This window comes from Abramis brama (genome assembly GCF_963993115.1).
Source record: "Abramis brama genome assembly, chromosome: 6".
Lineage (NCBI taxonomy): Eukaryota > Metazoa > Chordata > Actinopteri > Cypriniformes > Leuciscidae > Abramis > Abramis brama.
In genome coordinates this window covers 24,643,471-24,666,442 of record NC_139968.1, presented here as the reverse complement: position 1 = coordinate 24,666,442, position 22,972 = coordinate 24,643,471, and the positions used below count along the sequence as shown (strand labels likewise).

Sequence of the window (22,972 nt, the reverse complement as noted above, 5' to 3'; positions counted from 1 at the left end):
ATCACTCTGGTAAGTACATGTAACACAACAAGGACACTGTAAAATAAAGTTACAGAAAATTTTTAGTCTGTTCTTGGGACTAAAAAGTATATAAGAAAGAGATGGAAAGCTCGATGCAGGGTGTAGAATGAATATAATCCGCATCATCACTCAAATAAAATTAATAATTGATCAGGCAAACTCTAGACGCCAGGGGAAAAGTGATTTTCCTTGAGGGGCCATGGTGACAGATGGCGAACCACCACAGGATTCCAGTCTCCGCCCAGTCGTCTCATATTCCTCGCCCCTTTCTGTGACATCACCGGCGCTCCGGCCCCGCCCAGATGCGATGCGAGACGCTTTTGCCCAAGAACCACAAAGGAGCACAAAGTGACCAACTCAACACTACAACTGCGCGCTGCTTTGGATAAACATAACAGGAATGCAGAGGTGAGTTTATGCCATATGTGCGCTTTTGTTCTGTTAATCCTTCTGACTGCTTTTGAAATGATTCGGATTATGTTTCCAAACCTCCGAAATGTTTGTGTCAGCTCTCAGTGTTAAGTAGAACTAGCGTTTCTTGTAACATTTCAGCTGCTTTTACAAGCCTGAAGTTACAATGATGCACACATATCAGGTGTATTAAAATTTTAAAGGCATAAACTTAAATGGGGTATATTAATAAGGCAACACGGACTCTATATACATTACATATAAAAAGGTTTTTAGAACTAAAACTGATGGATATATTATTTGAATGAACTAATTTACTTGTGTGTGTATACTTCATTTGTGCATATTTAGGCTACTTGTACTTAGTAGGCGATTAAAAAGCTTAAACTGTCTTATAATTGATATTCCCAGAATTCCCTTTGTGAACCATCAATTATTGTTGTAATGTAGCCCTTCATTGAGATAAAGCCTATGCCTGCCAGTAAAATGTCTTTATTTTTTTGAATAATTATAGTGATTTCTTGAAATTTCGTGAAATGGCCAAACCGATTTAAAACCAGTATAAATACACCAGTTTATTCCAAAATACCAAAGTAACTAAACATAATGAATACAGTATGAATTTGGTAACAGTGTCTTATTTTAAGTACTAAACTACTGAAACTGTGGTTACAATAGTACAGTTTCATTAGGAACGACTTGTTCTTGTTTGACAGTTGGTTATTTGTTACCGTGGTTATCAGTGTTTGATAGTCACGACCACCCCGGTGGTCATTTCTAATGGTGAGGAGGACATCCTATACATCCCCCCCCCCCCTCCCTCCCTCTCAGCTCCCATTCCCAGCCGCCGATCCCCTCTCTCCTCTTCCTCCCTCCCCTTCCCACATTCCTTTCAGACTTTGAATGGAACAGGATTGACCTCTGGCATAACTCAGCCTCGTTTTCCTACAAGACCTCAGCTTCCCCCTGTTATATTAACAATTTATTGTCAAGTTAGGTGGTGTATTAAATATTCATGGCTCGCAGAACAAATGGCTGCTACTTTAGATCAGTATGGTTGTGTTTGTATATGCTTGTGTATTTTTAATAACAGTTATATTCTATATTCCTATGAAATCTTTTTGAATTTTAGAATATAACAGTCACTTTTTTTTTTACAAGCTTGTTTGCAGTGAAACCACGTTTGTTGAGTCAGAAATCATCTTGAAATCATGACAAGTCAAGATATAAGAGACTTTCCTTCAATGAATGTTCCAGATTCTAAATTCGAAGTTAAATGTGTCGACAACCAGTCGTCGATAACTGCAGAAAAATTGGTCTTATTTGATTAGGACTTAGGACTTGATTAGATGCTTTTACAGTAATACACTTACAATGGAGCTACAGCTTGGCTTCAATATGACAAGTAAAGTCATGAGTTTTAAACCATTAAATGTGTTAACGTGAAACTAATGTGATTAACATAACTTACTAACCTTGTATGTTCCAAAGTATGGGTCTAGAAAAGATCGATTTAAGGAACTTGTCAGCACAAACAACATACAGTTTTACATTTCTGTGTTTGAATGTCAGCAATAGACCTACCTTGCGTCATAGATCATCAGTGTAAGTGCGTTATTGTAACGTAAATTAAATATATTTGTTTTTTACAAACTGATTAGCAAGTATTTACTAATTTAATTGATCAGGGATGTAAAAAACTATGTATTTTAGAAGGTGGATTGACTGAAACACTATTCGACTAATCATTCTTAAAGGAATAGTTCACCCAAAAATTTTAATCTGTCATCATTTACTCACCCTCATGTTGTTCCAAACCTGTATGAGTTTATTTCTTCTGCTGAACACAAAAGAATGTTAGTAACCAGACAGTTGACTGTAGCCATTGTCTTCCATAGTTTTTGGGTGAACGATCCCTTTAAGGAAGCCCTGTTTATTTGCTCTTTTCAGAGTCACCTGGCCCTGATTGGATATGTTTGCGTAAGACATTTTTTTGTGCTCAAAGACAAATTGGACTGTTTTTAACTTGACACATTGTAATGGTCTGGGTGTATGGTCCTCTAAGACCCATGTTTGGGGTTTCTCCGAGTCTTGCATTGGTGGGGTAGCCTAGAAATCTAGACGCACCCTAGCGGCAGCAAAATTTATTTTGCAGCCAGGGTAGTCTAGCAACTCTCCGTTTACTTTCGGAGCTGTAAAAACCTAAATTGGGTCAGGCCAATCACATCATGTATAGAGTAGGCGGGGCGGGCTTAACATAATGACGACAGAGTTGCGACGGTTCCCTGCTACTTGAAAACAAAGAATGGCTGCTGCTGCTGCTGGAGAACAGTCTTTCGAATCGGCTTTGGTCACGACTCTGGAGAACTTGGAGTTAAGTTTTTCTTTGAGAAAAGAGCAAAGAACGGCACTTAAGTCATTCTTAAAAAAGGAAGATGTGTTCGTAGTTTTGCCGGCCAGATATGGCAAAAGTTGAATCTATCAACTAGCTCCGCTGTTGGGAAAACGCTCTGGTTGGTTGAAGCGCTGTCCTATTGCGTGCAGAGGGAATTTGAAAGACAGCCGTTTATCCCGCCCCTCGGATTGAGCCGTGTGCCGTGTCTATGGTGAGTTGCCAGACCTAACATCTTGATGTAGGTCTGGCTTGCCAGGCTATTGGTGGGGTGAATAACAGAGGCAAATGTATGCTGCGCCATTCTGTTCAAAATACAATCATTAACGGTAACCTGTGTCATGTGGATCATTTACTACGCACTATAGGTTACAACATCATCAAACAAAATCATCCATCTGAAATAGATGGATGCACCAAACAAAATGTATCAAAACAAATGTTACCAAACGAACCAAGCGAACTACAAGTGTGTTCACACTTGTAGTTCGGTTCTCTTGTTTTTTTTTGGTCTGGACCGGAAAAGAAAATGATACATTTAGTCCTTGTTCACTTCGCGTTCACACTGTCATTTTTAAGACCGAGCCTAAAGATATAAAACAAACAAGAATTTTGACCAGCTGAGACCTCATGAAGAGGTTCATTCTCCGTCACACACACAAACTAAGATCTGCTGCAAGGAGACAGTTGTCCGACACCCTCCTATGATGAGAAAAAATCAGTTGTGTTTGAGCAGTCTGTCCTTTTTAGGGTCACATCCTGTGACATCACGTCCTGTTTTTGGTTCGAATCGCACCAGAGTCCGTTTGTAAGCGGATCGAGCGACTAGCGACAAATCTAGATACTTTTTGGATTGCTGGTTAGCATGTAGTAAGTCAGTGTCTCATACTCGTTCCGTTGTCCAACAGAAAAATGTACAGAATTAAAATTACAGAGAAAACCAATGTAAACTGCAGACAATTGGCACATTACGTCATCTAGCGCCATTTAGCGATTATAGCAGGTTTTAGCTACTCGCCATTGAAAATAGTTGGCAACGCTTTTCAGGGGTCTCGGTCCGCTTGTTTGGTACGCACCAAGGTTTGACTGGCAGCGTTCACACTCATTGAAATGAATCGCACTAACAGAGCAATCAAACCAGAGTTCGTTTTAATTTAACCAAACCTGCCAAGTGTGAACACATGTAAAAGCAATACATTTAATGGCCTTTAAAGGACCTTTAATGGTAAAAATGTAACTTTTAAGGGTCTGTTCACACTTGTAGTTCGGTTCTCTTTGTTTTTTTGGTCTGGACCAATAAACAAAATTATACTTTTTTTTCCTCGTCTCTAACGTTCTCACTGTCATTTTTAACACCGAACCTAAAGAAACGACGGAACTTGTAGAACATCCAAAACAATGCTGTGTGCTGGGCTAAATGCGCTCTTTGTATGTGCATACATGTGATGGAGCTGAGAACTCGTGAAGGGCTTATAAAATGTGTAAAGGGGTCAAAACAGTGGCAGGAATCCCTCCGTCACACACAAACCAAGATCTGCTGTGAGGAGACGGCGTTTTTGACACCTGTATCAAACTGTAATGGGAAACATCACGACTTTGACGAGAAAAAAAAACAGTTGTGCTTGAGCATTCTGTCTTAGGGTCACATCTTGACATCATGTCCTGTTTTTTCATGTCTACATGTCTTTGGCCCCGGTTGCGTTCATATTTCAGTTGAACCGCACCAGAGTTCGTTTGGAAGCGGATCGAGATCCATCTTTCCAGGGTCTCGGGTAGACTGCGCACCAATCACACTAACAGAGCAATCGCACCAGAGTTTGTTTGAGAATCAAACCAAACCTGACAAGTGTGAACACACCCTAAGGCAACTTTAAGCACAGCACACTGATTCACTAATTTAAGAATCACCACTAAAAATGCCAAAACTACATAAAAAATACGTATCTAACCTGTAAAATAACTAACAATAAATAATACAATAAATCAAATAAACAACAACATGCCACAGATGTTGTCCATACAGCTTAACTTGGATCAAAGCTGAAGCATTCCTTTCACAGAAATGCCTATCAGCCAGAAAACACTCTTTCTATTATTTGTGTCATGTCCACTGTACATAAAGCCATGTTAGTCCAGCTTAGAACAGCAGTGTTAAAATCCCCCTCGAGTCAGATGGCAGTAGACTGTGAAAGACAGGGCATAAAATGGCAGATCGTTTTACGAGGATTTAATGTTTCTGAGTTGGCCATCAGGAGAGATTACATTGTAAGTATATTGTGGCCTTTAAAGCATTTATCCTGAGGCAAGCAGGTCTGGTCTAGAAACGCTGTGCTCCAACTCCCATTCAAATGGCCTTTCCATTCCCGTAGCCTTTGGCTGCTCTTCCAATACGAATGCGACTATTATAGACGGTCTGCGTAATGATGCTATGTTTAAAGAAAGCCACTAGTTTCAGTTCAGCTAAGGGTAAGTATTACTCAGAATAACCTAGAATTATATACTCTCTTTTGCTTTTTCTGCGTGTCGGGATGAGGGAGTGTATTGTTGATGGTATCAGTGGGTGTCTTTAGCTGGGATCAGGACCAAGACCTGGGCGGTTTGTTTTCAGGACTCATGAGACGCTCAACGGTCTGAGGCTCTTATTCAAGCCTGTTGTCTAACTTTCTGATTCCTGGTGATTCATCGGCCGCAGATGTGTTTATATATAAACTAGCAATCTTTGTTCATTTTGCTCAAGTAGAAGCATGAAACGTGGCGAGAACTGCTCGTATTTTAAGCCTAAAATCAAAATAAAGAAAAAATAATAAATTGGTTTGTTTGAGAAAAATTTGGTCTTTTTATTTATTTATTGCAACGTAACATTGTTCATGACAATTAAACACATTTTCTCCAAAATTCTCATTACATTCCCATACACTGTAAAAAATTATATGATCAAGAAGTTATGACAACATGTCTTCACATTGCTTTAACTCATCAAAATAAGTTTCAATTTTCAACTTTATTGTAAGATATACAAGATTCAACTAATTTTTTTTAAGTCAATTTAATGTAATTTAAGTTGAAATGACTTAAACATCCAAGTTGATTGTACTTAAAAATGTAAGGCAGCAATTTTTTTCACAGTGTAATTTCAGAAAGAAAATTTAATTTATTTCTAATTTAGTTGTGATTTTAAATCATGAAATATGGATTGCCTTTAAATTAAACTGATTATTAAATAAAAAATTACAGTAAAATCATCTAATGACAATCTCCTTTGAGAGTAATGAGGTTGCAAAAAAACTAAAATGTCTGGACATTTTATGGTAATGAGAATACATTTTTATTTTTTATTTTGCATTTGTGTAAAACATGCTTAACTATCATGAAAATAATGCACAAGCAATGAAAGAATAAATTGCCTATTCTTTATTAAATTATGTTATATTTAATTATTATATTAAATATTAATATATTTTATTTTAAAATATATTATATTAAAAGTTATAAACTGTGTGTATATATATAATATTATGAAGTGTGAGAGAGACATGTTTTAGTGAGATTTTCTGTTTTTATGTGTTCGTTATTTGTAAAATAGGAGCATCTTCACTGTAGATTCACCTCAATCACTGATTCAGCCAGGCGGACATGTGCTGCTCTCCATCTGTAATTTGTCTGCGCTCTTTGCCGTTTCTGCATCCTATATTTGGCCCAGAGGAAGCTCAGGGTTATAAGTGAGATTTTTGTGCTGTTTATGTTCTATCAGCTGAGGAATGATATTAAATTCCACTCTGTGGCAGCCCATTTCCAGCTGGAGGGCTTCAGATACACACAGCAGGAGGAGGAGTAGGAGACGGGGAGGGACGCGAGCTACTCATCAGCCAAGCATTTCCTCTCTTTCTTTTTCCCTTTTCCTCTCTTGCCGTTTCTCCTTTACTCTGTCATTCTCTCCGGAGCACTTCCTGTCATAGTTCGGCCACTTCCTGTTTCTGTAAACAAAGTCGTTGTTTCTTCCCAAATGGCTTATATTTCTGTACTTTTCTTTTTTTTTTATAGGCAAAATATAATTTCTTCTAGTTTTTAGTTCGATTTTTAGGGTCAGTTGCGATATTTTGAACATATTTTGAGATATTCACCCTTAATCCTGTTTAAATTAAATTAAAAAGTCACTTCCAACTTTGTGCTTTAATAGTTCATTTAGTTAATGAAAGCTTTTGAATGTCTCACCAGACTAAGTACATGTTTAAGTCCCATTTAATGAAGTGTTTCATAGATAAAGTCACAGCAAACAGTCAGAGATGTAGAAATTCCTTAGTCAATTTCTGAATGATTTTCTTTAAATCGAAAGATCTAGTCATTATCCTTTGTGCTTCCATTTGTTTTCTTGCCAAAAGGGCCTTCAGGGAAGTATTGGCATCTGAGAAAGAGTCTGCAACTGAAATGCAGACACACCGTACACTACATGATGCATTTGAGATGCTGGCGGTCTGATATCTGAGACGAGGAATCTGATTGGCCCTTGCTATTCTGGAGATTGGCCAATTGGGTGTTTGATTCTGTCTGAATGACTGAGAGAATGAAGCGTCAGCTTGAGTTTCAATAATGCTAGACTGAAAACACAATTTGTTTTTCAATTTCTTACCAAGCACACCCTGATACACCCTAGAGTGTTTAAATATCCAAATTTGTGGTTGACCAATGTGGATTTCTAAATGGCAAATCTGTAATTGCAGATGGTCAATTCATTACCTTTGACACTTCTTGTTCCTGGTGCTACGTGGTTTTGAGTTTGGCCTTCCAGGCTTGAATTCATTTTAATTATTTAATATAGAAAATAAGTATATTAAAAAAATATTAAAAAAAATATATTAATAAATAATTTAGCTAAATACTTATTTAATAATTGTATATGGTAACTAAATAATATTAAAAACAATTATAAAATATGAACATGTTTTATATTTAATATATAATTATGTAAATAATTAAGTAATTATGTAAATTAAATTTACATAAATTTTAAATAAGTATTTAAGTAACGCTTAGATCTCATAACATTTCATAGACATAACAAAAGACACTATAAAAAACTAGATCTTAAAAATGAAACTCTAAAAAAGAAGTATTTGGCACTTTTTCATTGCATTAGACACCTGATATTTTCTTATCTAAATTGTGGTTGCGTCATGAAACCATGTGATGACGCAAGACCTCTGATGTGAAGACTGCACCACCCCAGTAGCCAAACAGACACCCGTGAGAAAATACACAGACATCCTGCGCTTCAGGTTTTTATTTAATTTCAGGCCACGTTTGGTGTGTAATGTAAAATATGATTCCATTGCACCATGAACATGTTAAATGATGAATGTGCAGGGATGCTGGCTTCCTGTCAGAACCGCTCTCCAGAGAAGTGTGTGTGTGTGTGTATAATAATTAGGTTTGTCTCCATGGTTTTGCTCCAGTTAGTCTCTGCAGGGTTTCTCCTCCCACCAAGGACTTCACTCTCTCCCAAACACATGTGTGCGCTAAACTCAGAAAATAAATGATTATGCTCTTGCTGAGGCGCTGGAATCACATCCTGTAGGGGGGTCTTGTGTCCAATTACTAGCACTAATATAGAAACTATACAAATACTCTACAAAGTACGCCAATGTACGGTCTTGTTGTGTGTTCTGGATAGGTCGTGATGGTTGACTAGTCGACTAGTTGCCCAACAACGTTCATGTTGACTAGATTTTGTTCTTTAAGTTGTTGTTGAGTCAGGGATTAATTAGCCTGCTGTGCTTTAGCTCTTAGCGTTAGCTTAATCGGTTAGCTTGCAATATAATGGGATTTTGGCTAGCTTTCTTCGTTGTATTCTTTTCTAACTGTTTCCCTGCCATGACAGTAGTTGACCTGAAAGATAAACGGACTATAGAAGACGACAATAAATGCTAATGCTCGCTATAGCGCCCTTTGTGGCAATACACAAAGATTACAGTTTGAGACATTTCAGACTATGAAGTATGAAATTTGCACTTGCGTAGCTAGAAATTTAGCATTCAGAGTATATTTTGCACCTAACATTGTCACTAAAATGATGAACATACCTAAATTTTTAACCAAATGATTGTTGAAATATCTACTGACAGCAGTGCAATAATAATTAGCAAATCTCCTGAATCAGATTCTTAGTGGCTGAAAGCATGACTTCTGCAGCATTGCGATCTATACCTTGCGAATCCCTCAGGAATAGAACAAACCTATAAAAGCACAATCGTCATCAGTTTCCACAAGCACAAGAGTGTTGCATTGTGTTTCATAATTAATGGGGACTCAGCACAAATTCAGTCCTTGTAATCCCCTAAATGCCCCTGTAACTCTTATTGTCAGTCGGCGTGCCCCCCGAGGTAAATTTTCACTGGCTTATGGTGAATGCACTGAGGTTTATATGTCTTTCAGAGTGTGTGGTGGTGTTTGTGAAGATGGATAGGGGTGAGCAATGCTAGGGAAAAGTCTTCATTGATATGTAGAGCGTTTCTTGAGAGACGGCCCGACCTGATGCAAAACAACACAGTTCATTTACAGAGGACTTTGTTTAAGCCTCTGCTAATCCAGACCTCCCAACAGGAATGAAACTTGGCATCGATTTCTTCTCTCTTTGGAGAGATACATTTGGGAACACAGTTTACTAGCCTTGAATTCTTTCTTTTTGTGTATTCATGTATGCAAATAAAATTCTGAGTGTAATTGGAACAACAATATGATGTGTTCTCCTTTGACATTTGGTAGACCAGAACTAAAATTAGTGTACATGCTTCAGCACAATGACCCAGCTATGATGTGCTCGTGCATGTGGCACAAGTTTGAATTTGGCTTCTTTTGCGTCTTTTTCTTCTGCAATCCAGAATGACAGCACAGCTGAAAGATTTTTTTGAGCTGCGCCCTCTATTGTACAGGTGTGAATTTGCACTTCCTACAGCTTGAGATTTCTTCATTTTACATTTTTGTTGTGAAAGGGCCTTTACATTTGTGGAAAATAGAATCTTTTTTTTTTTTTTTTAGCTATTATAAAACAGACAAACAAACAAACAAGCCCAGCCAAGATGAGAAAAAGTAACGCAAAAGTGTTAACGCATTACTTTCCACAAAAAGTAACTTGCACACTTTTTAGAAAGTAACGCAATATTGTAATGCATTACTTTTAAAAGTAACTTTCCCCAATACTGTGTATCTAATATTACACACTTAATTGTATTTTTATTTTATTTTTATGTATGCAATATTTATAAATGCGTATGTGCATTTTAAAATTAATATTTTTTTCATGTATTTCTAAAACATTTTATATAACATTTAGATGTGTGTGTGTAAAAACTTTACAAAATAAGTAGTGAGCTGTTGTCTGTTTACTTCCTTAGTCCCTAGATCCCTAGTCAGAATGATCCAGTTTGTACTGAGGAATATTTTTATATATAAAGAGGTTTGTAATGTCAGACTCTTTTGCGTTAGCTGATCCTTGTCAGGTAGAATGACCTATTCACGTAGAGACGATAAATGAAGTCTGTCGTTTAATGGACTCCTGAAATTAGCCTCTTATGGGAACTTTGAAATATTATCTTCCACCCACACCCCTCTGCACTTTACCTGAGTAAACCCTTTGTTTTAGAGTCAGTGGTGAAGTATGGACTGGCGGGGCAGTGGAGGGAGAAATTGCTTTGTCCTCTGCTATATATACGAGGTGGTCATATTTACCAAGTGATGAGCAATCGGCAGAAATGCCACTTGTCTTACTCACCCAATTAGCTTGTCAAAGTAATATAAAATTCCTCCCTATCATCAATAGAAAAAAATTATAAAATGTAATAACCACAGGCTGTAATGTGCCACGTTATCTCAGTTACTGCCCCAATGTCACGTATTGGAAATGTAATTATAATAATTCAGTTGAAATGACAGGTGTTTTAATGCAAGGTGGAAGGATAATGCCGCTCAGTTTGAATTAATTAATTTAGCCAAACACTGTTTTATCTGTATGAAGCTGTCTGAAGGGCGATAATTAAGAAGTGCTTGAATTTAAACCCATGAGGTTTCTGCAGAGCTAACAATGTATCTAAGAGCATCTAAATTCCCTGGCCTCCAGCTTGAAGTGCTTTCGACTCATCTTCTGTGAGTTACGTGCTGCATCTGAGATAAGTGTTCTCTTGTCTTATGGGACACCCGAGAGCCGTGGTTTACAAGTGTTTCATGCTGTAGACGGATGGTTACAAATGTCTCTTTGGCTGAATTTGATGGGGTTGTGACTACTGGGGAATTGCAAGATTTTGTTTTTTGATTTCAGTTCCATTAATGGTTCTTGTAGTACCTTTGAGGAAGTATTGAGTGCTGTTTTGTATTGCACAGCGCCATTCCATCCATGCTGGCAGAAAAATTAGCATGTTTTTAATTGTTAATGGAACCAAAGTCATTTTTTTTTTTTTTTTTAAAGTTGCCTTTTCATAACCAACAAGTTGCGCAACTGCAAATGTTTCTATCTACACAAACACATTTTTCAAAGTCTGACCATATTAGCGCATTTCAGTGAAATTTCGTGGGCAAAAAAGTAGGGATGCACTGAAAAGAAAATTCTCGGTCGAAAATTCTTAGTCCTTCAAAGCTATTATTATCAGAGCATGTGAGCGGGAAGCGGATCAGTGAACCTCGAGAGGGTAGCGTCATTTTACCAGCGTTGCCCAGCATAGCCACACCATGTCACAGTACAGTAGGACTATTGCAAACAGAAACAAGTCTACTGCTACATAGAAATTTCATGATAATGGCTAGAGCAAGAGTGAAACCTGAGCACTGAACACTACATGCGGCATATATTTTCGGCTCATATTTTTGGCCATTTTTCTCTTTCAACCAAAAACCAAAACTGCCACTTTCAATAATTGGCGGCCGAAATTATCCCGACAAAAAAGTTTATCACCAGAGTCTGCGAAAATAGACACGGGAGGGTAGGAGGATAGAGGGATTATAGGAAGGAGACACTAGTCTTCAGTCATTGAAGTGCCCCAGGTGCTGTTATCAGTAACCGTGATTACATCCATGTTAGACCACTAGGTTTCTAATAAACTTTATTTGTTGGCACTCCTAGTATTAGAAGAACCTTGAAGCATTTCTCCAGCTCTGATAGAGTTGGTGGAGGTCAGTGCCATATTTTTTTACAATTTCATGTCATCCAGGAATGCACTTTCTTCATCAAATAATTCTGATGGCCTGAATTATGAATAAAATAAAAGCAAGGGGGAGATTTTTTTTTTGAGGGTTGGACTGGAGGGAATGAAAGACAAGTGGTATTGCTGACCTACTTCAGCATCTTATGTAGATAAAGAAATGGACATTTAAAAGGGTATGAATCCTTCCACAAGCCTTTTGTGTGAAAGGCTTTTAAAACATACATGTCAGATATGCTTTCCTTCTTTTGAAGGGTTCATCAAGCTTTTAAGTAACAGACATGAAAGTTCCTTCCAAGGCCTTCATGGATTTCCTTCCAAGAGCCTTCTGAAAGTATTTCTAAAGCATTTTCCACCACAAAATTGTGCATTCATAAAAGTAGAAGTAGTACAGAGGCACCCTCGTGTCATTTCAACCTCATTTATTACTTTCTGAGGTTAACTTTCGTGTAGAAATTACATTATTATCAGCTACTTGGAGTTACTTGGCCCTTTGGTCTTGTTTGATATTCTTTTCATGCTTCTGTGATTATTTAGACCAACTAATCATAGCTTGTTTTACATCTCTGTGTTGTTTTGCATGTCTGTCACGTCAAGAGCAGATTAATAGCGCTCATCATCTCAGACAGAAGTTGAGGCAATCATGCATGGAAATTGAGTCTGTTTCCTCCACCCCCAAAGCCAAACTGTTGCTGATCTTAAGAGAGCATAAATCATAACAGGAAAAATAGCTCCTCTAATCCACAACAAACTGCAAATAATGATCATTTTATATAGCACTATAGGAGTTTGCAAAAAGTCTGTGCTTTTTTTTCTTTTTTTTTATGGAACCATGCTGACACAAAAAGTAATGTATTCATTTTTAAGGTGATATTTATTCAGTGTCATCACCCAGCGGTGTTTTAGTTTGTTTAATTGATGGAACCCCTGCTGCACCATATGCATGTGATTTTTAGTTCAAGGTGTCCTTTGATATGCTTTGATATCTTTCTTTCTGAACCTGGCAAATCAAACGCTCTACCAGTGATAAAAGACTGTTTCATCCAGAAATCAGGTCTGTAAATTAGTACATTTTACATTGTTGTTTATTGATGTAAATGACATATCTTTAAGTGATTTTATTACATTATTATAGGTAGTGTGCTAAATGTGCAATAATATTGTTCCATAAAGCCTTATGCATCTTTAAAAGCTACAATAAGTGCCTTTTTATGCTGAAATAAATTATAGTATATTTTTCTGAAATTCTTTTTACGTCTCTATTCAAAAATGAAAAAGAATATTCAAGATGAAAAAGAAACAGTAAAAAAGGGATTAGTTACATTAGCTGAAAATAAATGTTGTCTCTGAAATGCAGCAAGGCATTCAATTTGAATAAAAGACGTACACAATAATACCAGGAATGTGCATTAAGCAAATTTGATACATTTTGATTTCATGCTGGCTTTAAGCTCTTTTAGCAGTGAGACATCACTAAGACATTTTCTGAGAGGTTAAAAAAAAGTTGAAGTCAAATGAAGGTCAAAGATTAAACACATATTGTCATATCTGGCGGTGGCAGTACCTTGTTGTGGCTGTTTTATTGATTGTTCATCTGCAGGTACCACCTCCTTTGTCATCCCTTGGCAATAGATATTCCATCAATTAAACCATGATGTGACAGGACTGAATGTTATGAAAGGAGCAAAAAATTAGCAAAGAGCATTAAAAAAATATTGAGGATCTTTTGTTTGAGTTCTGAACTAACGGTTTCTGACTCAAGTTTCCATCTAACAATGCTTTAACCCCTTCCAAGATAGATTAAAAGTAATCAACTTTAAAGATCTTTTAATCTCATGCAGTACATTTTGAGTTACATCTCGTCCCAGTTTGTCCCTTTAGCTATACCACACTAATCTCTGGGTACAATCTCTTAGAAGATTGTCTTGCCTTAATGATCCAATAATCTGATTGCAGCATGTCTCATTATTCTCAGTGCATCAAGCGTTTGTCCTGCCACACAAAGCTAATCAAGTCCCTGTCCTTTTTGTTTTCACAGCAGGAAAAAAATGGAAAACTGCCAGTGTGTGATTGTCAGGATTGGAGCAATGGTAAAATAGCTTAACCAATGCAAGATGGCTGCCCACAGGATCAGAGTAACCAACAACAACAATGTGCTCCCTAGATGTAAATCAGAGGGCACTCTTATTGACCTTGATGAGGGACTGACTGAGTCGACTCTCATAGATGTCAAAGGTCAGTTTATTGCACTGCAAATAAATAAAAGGGACGACTAATATGGTTGTGCCATGTACATCGCAAATCAGTAATTCTTATTAATATGTTTATCTTTACAGTGCCTTCTCCCAGTGCCTTGCGTTTGGCCTCCTCAACGTCATTTGGGACTGCACGGGAAGTGGTCGCCATAAAGGATTACTGTCCATCCAGTTTTACCACTCTAAAGTTCTCCAAAGGTGATCATCTCTATGTGTTGGACACATCTGGTGGGGAATGGTGGTACGCCCACAACAACCGAGAAATGGGATACATTCCTTCGACATATGTCCAACCGATCAACTACAGGAACTCATCTCTAAGTGACAGTGGGATGATTGACAATCTTGGGGACTGCTCGGAGGAGGGAGCAAAAGAGCTGGACCTGCTGGGGGAGTGGACTGGAATGTCGCTGAAGCCCTCCATGCCTTATGACAACAACAACCCCTTCTCCATGCTCTCCTCAACCAACCCATTCCTAAATGGGTCCATGGATGATGTCCTCGATCAGAACAGCAATGAGAAGACGAACCAATGCAACAGCATGGATTTGCTTTTCTTTGACTTGCCTTCAGACCCCATCTCCACCACCAGCAACACAAAAGGGTACAGCAATAGTGTTTTTGATGGAACATCCACCAGCGCTGATCTTGAAGCCTTGCAGATGCTTCGCAAGGACAATCCCTTTTTTCGGAGCAAGAGATCTTACAGTTTATCAGAGTTATCAATCTTACAAGCTCAGTCAAATCCTCCATTGCCTTCATCAGGGTTTTTTACAGGGCTTAAAGCTCCCTCACCGGAGCAGTTTCAGAACAGAGAGGACTTTAGGACAGCATGGCTAAACCATCGAAAGTTGGCACGCTCTTGCCATGACCTTGAGTCTCTTGGGCAGAACCCAGGTTGGGGTCAAACACAACCAGTAGAGACTAACATTGTCTGCAAGTTGGACAGCTGTGGAGGGGCAGTCCAGCTCCCAGATACACATATCAGTATTCATGTTCCCGAAGGCCATGTTGCAGTGGGAGACACTCAGCAAATCTCTATGAAGGCTCTACTGGATCCTCCCTTGGAGCTGAACAATGACAGATGCTCAACTGTCAGTCCAGTGGTTGAAATCAAACTGAGTAACATGGAGATAAAATCATTCATTACCTTAGAGATGAAGGTATCCGTCACGACTAGGACAGAAAGTCCAATGGCTGAGGTTTTGTGTGTAAGAAGTGACTGTAAAGAGGGTCCATATTCTCCTGTTCCACAAGCATACATTTATGGTGATACGATTCAGGTTCAGCTGGACAACTTGGAGCCCTGCATGTATGTAGCCGTTGTTGTCCAGACCCAACATGTTTCCTTCAATTCATCTGTTTGGGATCATATGATGAAGAAAGTTACATTGGGCCTCTACGGGCCCAAACACATTCATCCATCTTTTAAGACTGTGGTGGCCATTTTTGGCCATGACTGCGCCCCCAAGACTCTACTAGTCAGTGAGGTTGGGAAGCAGGCAAAGTCTGCCCCTCCTGTTTCACTACAACTGTGGGGAAAGCACCAGTTTGTCCTTGGCAGACCTCAGGACTTGCTGATAGGTATGTACTCTAACATGTCAAACTATGAGGTCAAGGCAAATGAGCAGGCTAGGGTTGTTCGTGGGTTTCAGATCAAACTAGGCAAGGTGAGCCGGCTCATCTACATGATTACGTCTCGGAACGCAGATGAGATTTCTGACTTCACATTACGTGTCCAGGTAAAAGATGATCAGGAATGCATCCTTGCACAATTTTGTGTTCAGACACCACAGCCGCCCCCTAAAACTGGGATACGGAACAACGGGCAGAGGCGGTTCCTAAAGAAAAAGGAAGTTGATAAAATTATTTTGTCTCCTCTGGCCATCACCACCAAATACCCACAGTTTCAAGAGCGCTGCATTACCAACTTGAAATTTGGCAAACTGATCAAAACAGTTATCAGGCAGACCAAGAATCAGTACTTGCTGGAATATAAAAAAGGGGATATTATCGCCCTACTCAGTGAGGAGAAGATCAAACTCAAAGGACAACTATGGACCAAAGAGTGGTACATTGGATACTATCAGGGAAAGATTGGGCTTGTACATGTAAAAAATGTGCTTGTTTTGGGAAAGGTTAAGCCTATATACTTTTGTGGGCCAGACCTAACAACCACAATGCTGATGGAACAAATCCTGAAGCCCTGCAAGTTTCTCACTTACATTTACGCCTCTGTGAGGACAATACTTATGGAAAATCTGGGAAACTGGCGAGCATTTGCTGATGCTCTGGGCTATGTGAATCTTCCTTTGACGTATTTTTGCAGAGCAGATCTGGATAGTGAACCAGAGAGGGTTGCCTCAGTGCTGGAGAAACTAAAGGAAGATTGCCTCAACATGGAGACCAAAGAGAAGAAATCTTTTCAGAAGGAACTGATGATGGTAAGCCTACGTGTGTGTTGGTTTATCCAAACTGCATAGTTTTCAAACTATTTTGGTTGTGTTTGCTTTTTGAATACAGTAGAAGCTCTGTTCTAAATGGAGAACTATTGGAAATTTGGCCCCAAAATACTTGATTTAAACCTGTTTTTATGCAGTTCTGCTTATCTGCCTTTTCTCTTATTAATGCTTGGGGCTAATTCTGATGAGAGTGCACTTAGCTGCTCTGTGCTGCCTTTCTTATCTGTACAGCTGTGGAAACCTGCAAGTACAGCAGCCGGATCCCTTCTTGGCTCACTCACATTCTGACTGAAAGAAAGATTGCTCTTGTATTAGTTTTTTATCACTGGGAACAGGATGTCCAGGGTTTGTAATGTACAGTACAAACTACCATGGTTAAATCCCCATAATGTTTAGAAATATAAACTCTTTGGTGTCCTTAAAAGATTAGTTAATCTAAAAAAGAAAATTGTCTTCTTTTGCTCACCACTTTTGCTCATGTTGTTACAAACCTATGGCTTTCTTAAAGGTGAACCTACATTTTTATCTGGTCCTCACACAAAGTTATTTTTATGTATTGAGAAGGCTTACAAAAGTCATATGGAACACTTTAATGATATGTTCATGGAACTTTTTTAAAAATGTTAGAGCTTGACATTTTCACTTCCCAAGACGTCATTCACTTTCATTATGTTGAAAAGAAAAAAAGTTTGGAAAAGACTGGAAAAACATTAGTGGGTGATTTTTGGGTGAACTACTTAGTTACTGCCTTTTTTACACTATTGTGTTACTGTCAACACTAGTGTGGTTGAGTTATTGTCAGAACAGCACAGCACAGTATAATTTTCTTTTGTTGTTGTTGCCATTTCTACCTTACATACTTTCTACTAGCACTGACCAATATCCCATTTATAAGTAAACATGTTAGCACCCCACTTTTGTCAGCTTGGGTCTTGCAGATCTGAGGAGATGGTGCATTGAGAAAGATGTTTCACCTTTTCAGACTGGACAGCAAAAGAGAGAACAGATGTAGTAAGTCCAGTCTTATCTTTAGCAAAATACTAGCTGTAACATCTTATCTTGGATAAAAGATACTAATGCAAGTTTAGCTAAATGTATAGTTATTTTTGAAGGTCCAAATAGAGATAAAGTGAAATATCCCTAGCTGGAATCTTCATTTTATATTTTCCTCCACAACAGACAGAGCTTTTGTTAAAGTTAAATTATTCAAGACTTGAGTGGACTATAAGCGCCTGTTATACCTCAACAATAATTAGCGTCTCTTTCATAGTGTTTCTGCTGGCTGAGAGGGAGCTTCATCATTGTTTTCCTGCCGTGCTTCTAGTGCTGACACATTTATCAAGTGGAGATGAGGCTATTATTCCCAAGGCCTGACGTCAGAGGCTAGCCGATTGTCTTTTGTGGTAGTGAATCGATTTTGAAATTGCAGCCTTTTGTCCCTGATGGACGCACGGCCTTTCCTTGCCTCGCTCTTGCTATTATTTAGTGATTTGTCTTTTTGAGTTTGTTAAATACGCCCAATGCTTCTGAGCCTGGTGACATTTTGAGCTGTGCAAACAATGAGATGGAAGAAATTTTGCTCAGCGTTAAGTCTGACAGGCCAGCTATTAAGCTTAGCATAGCAATTTATAATTCTTTCAAGCTAATACCCGTCGGTATTGTGATTTAACAGTTCTGTATGCTGCCTCAGTATCCTAACTTACAGTTAGCATTCCACACACACAAATGTGCTTAGCCTAAATCCATAAATATATGACTTTTTCTATTAAGCCAAGTTTTATCGAGTCAAATGGCAGCTTTTCCACCTTTACTCAGCAAGTGGTGCGTTTTCAAAGCTTGTATGCTAGGTGGTTGGCTAGGCCTTCTGGAAGCTTCCAAAGACTGAAAGAGCTTGGCAGTTGCCTTAGCCATATCTAAACACTCCTAAAATAAAACCAAATAGCAGAGTGGGGGGTGGGGGGCATACAGACATTTTAAATGTGCTTGGTTTAAATATTTGGAGTGGGCAAAACTGGGGTTATCGCCACCTCACAGTCAGCCACCTGCTTTGGGCTTGATGCAGCTTCTTTGTGTAAATGTCACTGTAGTCACAATAGCCAAAGTGTTGTAAGATAGCATATTTATATTTGTTTAATTGTTTTTTTTTAGTGGTTTTTTTTTTTAGCTCTTGGATAAGTCTGGAGAGATCTTTTACATCTAGCTGTTTCTACATAGCATATTTTATCTCAATTTGCTGACAGAAAGCTGACTGTTTTGTCTGTCTGGTTTAAACTGGCCATCTCTGCCCCTAAGGGTTAAATAATGCATTTATAAGAGATTTCCAACAGCTTGTGCCTGAGGACTGGCTGAGCCCTGACATTTTTCTCAAATAGCCATGGTGTGGTGGGACACATTTTACATGCTTCTTTAGAAATCAATGTGAAACATGACCTTCACCTCTCCCTGCCCTCTGGTAGCATAGCCAAAATTAGATTATTTTTCTGTGGCTGTTCGACCATAACCACAAAACTCATTTTACAGTCATTATTGTGAGTGGAAGTAGTATATTGACGCATTATGTGCCTGTTGCTGTATTCAGCAGTATCATTTAGCTCTATTGAGTTTCAAAGGGAGAAGCTGAAACTTTGCACTCGCTCTCACCTACCTACTCGCATTCTAATTTGCATACTACTTGTTGAAAATAGTATGCAAGATTGTAGATTCTAAATGATAAATGCATGCATGGACAGATGTTTGTAATATATATATATATATAACTTAAATGTTAAGAAATAATAAAAATGAAGGAAATTTATCTAGTAGCTACTAGAACGTTTAAATGTTAACATTGAAGATTTTAGCTAAATACTAACGCTCAACTCATGCTATAAATGTGTATAAATATGTGTGTATACCTATATAAAATGTATTGTACATTTCTAGCATGATTTGATCATTAGCGCCTTGTGTTAGCAACAAGCAACAAGAAAATAAAAATATATATCTTAAAGGAGCCGTATGTAAGATTGTGGCCAAAACTGGTACTGCAATCACTTTCAAATGACTGTAGAGCGGTGTATCCCCTCCCCCTCCCCCCTGACTCGAGGTTGCCAGATAGGCTGCAGGATCCAGCAGGAACGTAGGCTGCTATGTAGCTGTGGTAACTAGAGCAGAGCTGGCAACCCGGATGCCGAAACACTACTGACTTCGTGATTGGTAGTTAGGTGGAGGGTGGAGCATCAGGCCAAAACACAACATGACAACATCAACATCAGTTGAGGGCTGCAACTTCACTTTTTAAATGACAATATCCTGGCCGGACTACTGTTGTCAGTGATATAAGTATTTGAAATAAACATGATTTCTTAATGTCTAGTGACATATCAGGGCCATTTTATGATTAATTGAAATACATTTCTTACATACAGCTCCTTTAAAGGCAATTGGCTTGGTTTTGCTATATACTTACACACTTGCTCGAGTGGTTCGCTGTTCATACTTTTAAATGCCTCATATAAGTATCCATTGTCTCAGTCTCATAGCTCAAATGTGTTAGCAAGTCCAATTAGCATTCATCACAGTAACCTTTTCAGAACCGCATTCCAAGACTTTGACTTGCACTGCTGCATGAACGATACGAAATCAGTTGGAATTATTGCTAAAACATATCACTGTGTTATCAAGACCTTATCTGGTAAATAACGTCTTACAACTTACAAGAAGACAATGGTCTTGTCGACAGAGGTCATTCATTTCCTTGAGTTACTCTTTCCCTCTGCACAGTGAGTTCTGACAGCAGACATTAGCCATAAATTTATTTCCTTAACCCTGCAGACTACAAACCACCTTTACCTCACGGCTCTCAGTCCGATCTGTCAGATCTGTGTCGTGTGATGCCAATGGTTGATCTTGGCAGGTGTAATCTATCTGATGATGTGGGAAACCATGTAATGGGAGGATGCCAAGGGAGGTCAAGATAAATCCAGCAGCTATGATTCATTTTCCATGGCATGGTGGATGCCGTGATGAATCACTTGGTAATTAAGTGCTTGAGATATCATCCCATCATTCCCTAAAATTAAACTTAATGGTAGGGAGTCAGCTGGACCCAAAAGTAAAATACAAACATAGATTACATTTTGGAAAGATTGATAAAAATATGATATATTTATATTATAAAGTTAAAGTATAAAGAATAATATATTATCACAAAAATATTTTAAGCTGTAGCTTTTCTGGACCTGAAAAAAGTTCTGGAAGTTATTCAAAATTTTAAAAGCAATGGAAAAGTGAATACAATACAAAACTCTAAGATCACTTGTCAATTTTATCCTGTTTTGTATTTTTCTCATTTTTCTTTTGGAAATCTGGCATAATGAAAATCTTAAATGATTTGCTGGTTTAAATGAATATTTTCAATATGGTCTCAGACTTTTGCTATTCTTGCTTTGAAAATCGTGCTTGAGTGCCGTGGTCCTCGTTCACTTTTTTTATTGCATATTCCACAAAAGAAAGAAAGTCATACAGAAAGACATGAGAGTGAGTAAGTGATGAATTGTCATTTTTGGGTGAGCTATTCCTGTGACATGTTGACCAGAATGCAGAACAAATCTGATATTAAACATTCTCCTGCACAGGCAAAAAGCCTTTCAACTAGAAAATAAAACTCTGCTCATTATTCTTGTCACTAGAGAGATAGAAAATCCTTAGTGGGTTCATTTTATTCAGTTTTACAACAAAGAAAGAAAATCTTCCGTCTTCCTCCCACTCATCGGCTTGTCTCCCCCCATCCCCCGCTGTTTCTTTTCTTTCCATCTTTTTTGCTTCCCATCTCTTTCTAAACTCCTGAAACGCAGGATGCCACAGCAGGCATCTAAACTGTAGAAAACGAGATGCCACCGTCCCTAAGCTCACAGGTCAATTTCATCTGTCCATCATTCCCGTCAGGTTGCCTCCAAAGAAAGTGGACGAAATTGTGCCGAGGACGAGTGGCTCGGCAATCCCATTTGAGAGCATGTCTCTTATAGTCAACCGTTCAGCCACTATTCGACACCATTAATGGGTTTTTTTAGTGATTGGAACTTTCCTGTAAAACCTGAAATTGGTTTCAATCCCACTTTCAGGTCTGAGTCCCTGAAGACCAGTTTGCTGCATTATAAAACTGAAGGCTACTTCAGCTGTTGTTGCAGTGTTTTCATTCATATAGCTAAACCGGAGATTTTTATATCTGACAATGCAAGTCTGTGAGAAGTCCAGCCCAGTCCTTAATTGAGCTTTTTAAAGTGAGTTAGAGTTAGCAAACATGGCTAAATATGTATGGAATCTCATGCTAGCATACTTTTACTTTGCATGTTGTGTAGAGCATTGTAGCGTTCCAGCATGTTTGTGCACAATATCAGTGTTACACTACTATATATCAATATATCAGTGACATCACTAACCCTAAAATTTAAGAGGAAGAGAAGAGGAAGAGTTGTTGTAGTACAGCACATTTGTGAGTCTGCTCTGCTATTGATTATCATGACAATATGCTAATCAAAGACTTGAAGATAGTTAACTCGACATCACCAACATAAATTCATCAACTAACCATTCAGTCGTGAACTTTGATCTTTGAAGCTTTGCAGACCTTTTACATTCACAAACAGCTATATCACACACTACATGAAAGGTAATAATATTCGAAAAAGCATAAAAAAAGTGTTCTCTTTGTATTGACAAACCTTTGAATTTAACCTCATATATTTGCCTACATAACTACACCTCCACAAATCCAATCATCTTCTTGTTTGTACATTGAAGCATCTTATTGAGCTTGGCATCTGCACTCTGATATTTTGTTTGACTTCGATAACGTTGTGGTAGTGGCAACAAGGCAGTTTATTAAGATGCATAAGTTTACTTAAAGTTCCGATATTTGCTCAATTCCAAACAGCATCATCACTTTAATCTCATTAAAACGGTCGCATTCCGAACAGGTGGCCTGCTGGCCTACGGAATGTTCCGTGTTCTAATTCCGGAACATTCTTTTGTAATGGATAGGCACAAGAATTCTGATCATGCCTGTGGTCCCATTCCTTCACGATTCATCATTTTCTTATTAACCAGGTAATTCAGGAGGTATTCTGGTCCAATTGGATGCATCTGTAATGCTTTTGTTACATTCCAACCGCACTCCAGTAGGGACTTTACATTCCTGTGAGTCTGGAATCTGGATATGTATTCTAGCGAGGTGATGTTGTAATTCAGGCTCTGCATTTTCAAGTC

The 22,972-nt window shown here is 38.3% G+C and overlaps 1 protein-coding gene across 2 annotated transcripts in view; it reads left to right on the top strand.

The window, feature by feature from the left end:
* Positions 1 to 306: 306 nt before the first annotated feature.
* The window catches only part of sh3bp4a (SH3-domain binding protein 4a), a 29,420-nt gene continuing 6,754 nt past the window's right edge, over positions 307 to 22,972 (top strand). Inside the window, exons 1-3 of one of the 2 annotated variants that reach the window (XM_084117250.1) lie at positions 307 to 429; positions 14,048 to 14,244; positions 14,346 to 16,708. In XM_084117250.1, the coding sequence (XP_083973376.1) occupies positions 14,124 to 14,244; positions 14,346 to 16,708 (2,484 nt within the window). In that variant the 5' untranslated portion in view covers positions 307 to 429; positions 14,048 to 14,123. The remainder of the gene's footprint in view (positions 430 to 14,047; positions 14,245 to 14,345; positions 16,709 to 22,972) is intronic. The other variant, XM_084117251.1, reaches the window with a different exon arrangement.